The sequence below is a fragment of the Quercus lobata genome, chromosome 8 (genome assembly GCF_001633185.2).
Source record: "Quercus lobata isolate SW786 chromosome 8, ValleyOak3.0 Primary Assembly, whole genome shotgun sequence".
Lineage (NCBI taxonomy): Eukaryota > Viridiplantae > Streptophyta > Magnoliopsida > Fagales > Fagaceae > Quercus > Quercus lobata.
Window position 1 is genome coordinate 12,242,034 of NC_044911.1, and position 8,014 is coordinate 12,250,047.

The following is an 8,014-nucleotide window of genomic DNA, read 5'->3' on the forward strand; positions in this document are numbered from 1 at the left end:
GAGATACAAAGCTTTTCACATGGTATTGCAACAATTGAGTTCATGATCGGTGTCCAAGCCCTTCTGTGTGTGTGTGTGTGAGAGAGAGGAACGTTGGAGGTACTAAAAACAAGATATTCATTTGCTAGACTGCAAAGAGTAAAGAGAAGAAATAATTTGCTAGGCTACAATACCTGAACAAGCCTGACAAGAAACTATAACTTTTTTACAATTTAGCGATAGCTGGTGGCTAGCTTGGTGAGAAGCATATGTTTAGGGCAGGGCTAGCTAGAATTTGACTGGAAAAATCATCTATAAGCTAGTACCTAGCCCAATGTGAATGTCCAAAGCTAAAAGAAATATACAGCCGAGCATTTTGCTTAGATTGGACGTATGAGTTTGATACTCTAACAAATCCAATCTTCTATTTAGCCCAAAAATAGTCCGATCATCTAAAACATAGAAGATTGACCATTTCTGACTATTCGGCACACTCCCATGACACAATATGCCCAACCCAAAGAAGTCAAAAACTCCAAATCAACGTATTGAAATTCTCACAAGATATGTCCCAAATGAAAACAGTTGCCACCAAAAAGTCAACTTCGCCGCAAAATGTAATTACGAAGATGCTTTTTTATATCCAGATACCCTACGTCCCTACCTACCCCCGGATCCCTATAAATTACTCATACATCTCCATCTTCATCTCCATCTCCACCAAACCCATTGGTCCACACTCCCATTAAAATAAAAAAAATAAAAAAAACTTTATAATAAAGAACTGTGAATAAATCAAAGAACATATTTTGCAATTTTATGTTTCTCAAAACAGACAAGGTTAAGACATTATCCTTGTTTATTAAAACATTTTTCCTTCCAACCTCACTAGGGGATAAAAAAATAAATAAAAAGCCACTCAGTAAACCCGTATACCAGTAATGTTGATAACTAGATAATATTTATTATTATCTACAAAAAGATAAAACTGCTGGTTCATCGGAATAAAATCCAGTAGTCCGGACTCTGAAAAGCAAATTCTTAACAACGCCTCTGGCGTAGCTGATCCTGACGCCACACTCTTCCGCCTTCTTATGCTCTAAGCAACGAATCTAAATTGCAGAACCCCAAGCTTTTCATTGCTTAGCCTGTAAAATAGAAAACATTTACGTTCATGGCAATCTTTAGACAAATGAGATACAAGGCTCTAATGTAAAGGGAATAAATTAAGCATATTCCCCTAACATATCGCTACAGTCAACTTCACTCAAAGTCATCCTGACTTTTATAAAAAAGATAAGCAAAGGAATATCCTAATTATTTTATTAATAATAAGTTACACATGCACCCAACTTGGTCTTAGAAACACAATTTTATGACCCCTCACCTAGTAATTGAAAGAAGAGACTGCCATTTGAAGTTTTGAACTACAGCTTATCAGCAGGAATAATATTTATTTACCCAAAAAATATTACTTTTGGTAGCTAATATAAATTCACCTAACAACAAATCAATCATAATTGGTAACTACGATCCACACTCATACTCCCCAACCCCACCCCACCTAACCCCAACACCTAAACAAGCTTGTAGTGAGGGCAACTAATCAACCCAACTGGTGTTTTATCGAATTAGCCTACCACGTATATAAGACTCCAGAACCGCCGAGTTTGAGTCGTTGTTCCACCTAAACTTCAACTCAAACCCTTCCATGCTTTCAGAAGTAGGTAAAGATTTTCTAGTGTGGTCCCCCTATGAATGGACAATTTTAAATTTCTCAATTTATCTTTATGTTTTTAATTTGTCTTTTTATTAGATCATTTTCATTTAGGGTATTTGAGGGGTGGAAAAGTAGAAGAATAGAAAATAATGAGAAGATGAAAAAGTAGGAGAATAGAAAATATTTTAATTTCCTTCCTTTTTGTTTGGTTGAGAATGAAAAAATGAAGAGATGGAAAAAATGAGTTTATATAAATTTACGCATATACCCTTATTAAAAAATGATGCCCAATTAAAACCAAAAAAGTGATAAACAACAAAAAAAAATCAATCACCTAAATTTATTAAAAAATAAAAATCATGTCCATAAAAAAAATTACATCTAAAAAAAGAAAAACACAAATGAAAGGAAAAAAAGGAAAAAAAAAAAAGGCAAGCATCGCCCATTAAAAAAAAAAAAGTAGGCAACATCCAGGAGGAAAAAAAAAAAGTGTGAAGAAAAGCAACAAGTGCAATTGCACATGGACATTTTCGTCCAAAAATGATGCCCAATTTCTCCCTTCACTTTTCTCTCCATTTTGGGGAGAAAACTTTTTAGTGGACCCGGGGAGAAAACACCTAGACCCCATCATTTATTTTCCTTCCTCTCCACCCAACCAAACTCACTCAAAAAAGTTTTTCTTCCCATTTTCTCTCCAAAGTTTTCTATCTACCTTATTTCACCTCCAAACAAACACACCCAGGTGATAAGGTTATTTTTTCAAGTATGGAAAAATCAACACTAAAGAATTCTATTCCAATTTTATATATATATATATATATATATATAGAGAGAGAGAGAGAGAGAGAGAACAGCAATATTGTTCAACAAATAAAGAGAACAACAAAATACCTGGGAATACAAGAAGGTTCCAAGGATAGCTATGGCAGCTCCAAGAGCATTGATGGGCTGGACTGGCGTTTTGAATATAATGATTGATGAGACTATGACGGATATTCGTTTCATGGTGTTACCAATGCTAAATGTCAAGGGAGAGATCTGGTCCAGGGACATGTATGACACCTGGTTGTAGAGATGATAGAACACACTCTGGGCCGCCACCCACCTATGTGTACAATTAACAGCCACACCATTAGTAAATGGAAAGGGAAAAGGAAAATAACATCAAACTTTTTAAGAAGAACAGAATCCAACATGAAATACAATGTACACATTCTGTCACAAAGCCTAAACATCGTCACATTCCCAGAGAAGGAAAAAAAGAATAGAAAAAACCTGACGGCATCATGAGGAAGATCTAACACCTTCAGTCATAAATTTAAGTTTACTATCAGCATCTGATCAATTGGTGGAATGGCATAATATTAACATATTAGAACACCAAAATTATTAGAATCAAGTCTTTGAGCAGAATACTAGATAACCCACATACTATTCTGTAGAGCCATCTGCAATATATGAGTGAAAATCAGCAAGAAACAAATTTTCAAATTCACCATGGTCAAACAATGCTGGATGGATCATTAAACAAACCCAAATAATATGGCATTGACTGCCACATAACTAAGTTTCCTATTTTTCTTGTCAACATTGAACCTTAATACCTATCACCTATCCCAATCCCACCCCACCCTCACCACCAGACCTGCAGCCCCAGGGGCCAGGGCTGATGGACTAAGTTTTTATTTTCTAGTCTACATAATAGTTGGGTACATTTGAAATAAGGCATTCAAGTAAATTTTTTGATTGTCTTTCCATGAGCAAAGCTATAAAGCTCTTGAGTTCTATTGGAGACAGGACAGCACATTCATTCAGATATGAAATTCTAGAACCCTCAAGAACACTGTACATTTCACAGATTTGAGCATGAACAAAAGCAAGAAAATAGATTATTGAAAACTTACATGAGCTCCTAGGTTAAATATCACAAGTTGGTTCTTGATTTTCTAATTTATCTGGGCGGAAAAAAAACAAGAAAAGAAAGACACAAATGGTATACACATTATCATCTGAGAGGATCAACTTAACGTGCACGACATCCTAAGCAATTACGTGCCATGTGCATCCTACCCAGAAGATCCAAAACATCTCTAGAAGAGATTTGACTTGGTAGAAAAAATAGATGGTATGAAAAATGTCAAACTTGAATTATTAGTGAGATAGTCATACAATATGAAAAGCATATACAGGTTCTCAAAAATTAAAGGCAATAAATATGGCATAAAATGTTTTCATCTGAATCAGGAATAATTATTACTTTCAAGAATTGATTTAACATACATCTCTATGATCTACCATGGAAAAACAAATGCGTAGAAACAAAGAGTGCAACTATGCAACCAAACAAGGACATTAGGCTAGAATTGACAGTTGCTACATAATTACCATATGAAATGGGGTCCAATTTGAGAGATGGCTGTTTGCCAACCAGCTGCCCACATTTGTGGTCCCTCTACAGCAATAGCAAACGGTGTGAGAATCAAAAGGGACATCATAGACAGACATGCATAATAGTTCATCCCACTAACAGACTTCCCCTTCATGCCCTTCTTTGAGAAGATGTTCCTGAAGACAAATGCCAAGTTTGATATCATGGCACCCATAAAACCTGAATAGTGAAATTCAAGAAACCAAATTCAGGGCTCTGAAAACAAGACACAAAACAATAAAAATTGAAGTCCAACCATATAACCTCCTCCAATGACGATATACTCTACAACACAAAACTGTCATCAACAGATTATAGACTCCTGGGTTGAAAAGTAAACAAACAAACCAATTTTGACACCTTAAATTTAAGTCACCAGAAAAGGCAAAAAGATCAATATGAAAAACATAAACTAAAAGATTCACCTTCAAATTGGTTGCTGAGAACATTTGAATAAAGAGAGAAAATATTTATGATTTATGTGTCACAATTTTAGGCAAAACACAAAACTTGCCCATACTTCGCTTTATTAAACAAAAGTAGTTTTGATCCGAAGTCCCAATATTAAAAAAATAAACAAATAAAAATTCAGAATTCAATGTTTATCTTTTCCTGCCTCTTCTGAGCAGTCAACACTCAACACAGTTAAAAATATACATTTGGAAAATGGAACACCAATATAAAGAGATGATAAGATGATAGATCAAGCAATTAAGTAATCGAAAGTGTATCACATAATAAAGTTTCATTTTTACCGGTCATGTTGAAGTTGAGCTCAGTTGCAGCAGAAAGTGCGCAACCACCAATAATTGGGATAAGGGACAGGTATACTGGCACAGGGAAGCTCTCACCCAACAGGAACCTTGAAACCAATACACTGAAAGCAGGCTCACCACTCTTGATGATGTGGGTGAATGAAACTGCAACCTTTGACATACTCACAGTTGCCGCAACATGCCCAATCGTATGTGCCACAGCAACCTATTGAAACACAGGCAAACGCTAAGATCACAATCCATTCCAGAAAGTCAAAGAATTCAATCATTGAGATAAAATCCAAGCCATATAATAAACCCAAGAGACACCAGAACCCTGATTGTTTCCTTGGTTGCCAATAAAATGTAGGTAAAATCATGGAATCATAATTTATATACCTCCAAATTTTTATCACTAAAACCCCCAAGCACAAAAAAATTCCAGTGAACTGGACAAAATTCAACTACTTGGCCTACTTGAGGCTATTAATTTTCTTGAATATTTGAAAACAAACAACAAAAACAAACAATTCAAAACATCACTTTCTTTCTCTCTCCTGAACTTTCTCAGCAACCAAACAAAAGGGTAACTTTCTACATTTTCTTATATTCAAATATATTCACAATTTCTAAAATCAACTAACGGATCACAAATCCTAAAATCAACTATCAGATCAAACCAAAAATAACATCAAAAGGCCTAAAATAGAATCATACTCTTTTCATCTTCCTCCTCACCAACCAAACAAAACCCAAATTTTCACTCACCTCAAACAAACTCTTCCATCAAACATCAAAACAAAATCAACAGACACAACCTTAAACTTCATAATATACTCTCAACTTGCTCCACTTTTCCCTCCAAATCAAATCAAAATCACAAGAATCAAAAAGTCTTCCATCCCAAAACAACATGCAACCATAAAAACAAGACCCAATTTTAAACTTTTTTCAAACTCACCGGGAACAAAGTCTTCCAAAACTCAAAGTCAGTCTTGGGAGTCTCAGCGATCCTTGTGACCCAAGAGATTAACATCATGAGAGACCCACATGCAAGCGAGAGAGTTGAGGTCAGCCATGGGTAAGGGAAAGCATTCAACACCTTCTTGTTGTAGATATTGAACACCACATTCAGAGCCCACCAAGTAGCGAAGTAAATTCCGATCTTCAACTTCCGCGCCGCCTCCGATTTCGTCTCGGCCGGTTCGACCGGTTTAGACTGATCCGCAGCCTCATACGCCTCGCATTTGATCCGATCCTCCCGATATCTCACCGACCCAAAACTCAGTTTCTCAACTGAATTCACATGCAAAGGCCTCGACACCGTTACCAAGCCGAGTCGCTCCGGTTTTCTCAACGCCGGTACGAGTTGCAGAACCGGCCGTGCCGGATACGGCTTTTTTCGGAGAAACAAATCGGACCCATTAATCGTTGGGGACACGGATTGCTTCACAGCACAAATCATGGCGTAAAAGATTCGAACTTTGAGAGAAAAATTCCAAGTGGGTTTTATGGGTCTTTCACAAAAACACGATCACAGAAATATATATATAGTTTTAGTTGTTCACGGAGATCAAACTTCAAAGAAGCAGTAAAAGCCAAAACCTTCACGGCTTTGCTTTGCTTTTGAAAAACCTTTTTCCAAAAAGCCTTTGACCTAAAAAAGAAAAGAAAAAAAGCAACGATCTTATAGGTATTTATATATATATATATATATATTTTTTTTTTCCAACTTATGAATATGATCAAGGCTTAAAACAGGAAAAAAAAAATAATATTCGGGTTATGATGATCTATAAAATATTATAGGCAGACAGTAGGAGTGAATTACGGGTGTGATCTATAAATAACTTTGACACAGTAATGAGTATAAAAGAAAGAGAGAGAGAGAGGATTTGTTTGGTTTTGGATGAGGAGGGTAGGTGAATTTTGATGAGGAGGTCAAAAAAGGGTTTGAACTTTGAGAGTTGGGATGCTTGGTAGTGAAATCTACAATGGGTTGCTTCTCTGAAATCTCAGTCCAGTCTGTGTGTTTTTGTTACCAAATATTCATGTGTCTTGTTTCCTTTTTTTTTTTTTTATGTTTTTGCATTTAAAAAGGTTATTTGGACCGACAATTCCCTTTCCCTCTGTTGTACTTCCTCTTACCCATTTTGTTGGTTTTCTATTTTATTTCAGAATGTTCCAAAATATTGTCCTATTTTTAAAAATAAAAGTCATTAATTTACTAATATTTCTATTATACCCTTATTAATTTACTAATTCAATTTTTTGATAAATTTATTTAAGAGTAGTTTTGAAAATTTATATATTTTTAAAAGGTAGACAAGACAATAAATGATGTTCCCTTAAAAAATTTGACTTTTTAAACAGGACAAACAAAATGGGACGAGGGAATAAAAAGTGAGGAAAGTTGGTTTTGTTTGGGTTTTGCTATACTGTGGTCATGTGTTATATTTTTTTATGGTTGCAGCCAACAATCCACTCTCTCAGTGTAAACCCACTGTTCCTCTTGTGTGAGTTGTGCTGTACTTGGAAGTAAAGCTAATTACAAAATCTTTTTTTGGAGGAACATTTGGATCCAGTCCTTTCAAAAATTTATGTTTATTTTAGTACAGGGACTTTTTTTTTTTTTACACAATTTAAAAAAAAATACTTATATTAGATTATTTATTTTATATTTTATTTTATTTAAATAAGAATTTTTCATTCTTTGTTTTTCATTATCTTCATAGAGAGAGAAAGATATTTGATAAGACAAGAGATGAGAGAAAAAAATATTAAAATAATGATATATAAAACTACAACAAGAGTATTTGCATCAAACAATGCAAAATAGAAAAAGTTATCAATTTTATATATTCAACCCCAAAAAAAATCAACTACATCAATCAAGTTAAAAATATGTAAATTTGTAAAATTTATATAGTAATTATGTATATTTATACTGACATTATTCAGTTTGCATGGTAATTTTATTATTTCTTTACATATCCTAAGGTCGAAGAAAGAATGTAGATTGTGATTATTATGTGTGAAAAAGAGAAATAATTTTTTTTAAAATTGATATTTTAATATAATGTAGAATAAAATAGCTAATTTAATGTAGAGTGTTTTGAAAAATGAGTATAT

General features: G+C 34.4%; 1 protein-coding gene across 1 annotated transcript; it reads right to left on the bottom strand.

The window, feature by feature from the left end:
- Positions 1 to 764: 764 nt before the first annotated feature.
- On the bottom strand, positions 765 to 6,943 carry LOC115955900 (glucose-6-phosphate/phosphate translocator 1, chloroplastic-like). The gene is made up of 5 exons (XM_031074292.1): positions 5,844 to 6,943; positions 4,883 to 5,108; positions 4,085 to 4,307; positions 2,591 to 2,804; positions 765 to 1,127 (listed from the first exon to the last, which is right to left on the bottom strand). The coding sequence occupies exons 1-5, from the start codon at positions 6,345 to 6,347 to the stop codon at positions 1,116 to 1,118; spliced, it is 1,179 nt and encodes a 392-aa protein (XP_030930152.1). The 5' UTR covers positions 6,348 to 6,943; the 3' UTR covers positions 765 to 1,115.
- Positions 6,944 to 8,014: the final 1,071 nt, after the last annotated feature.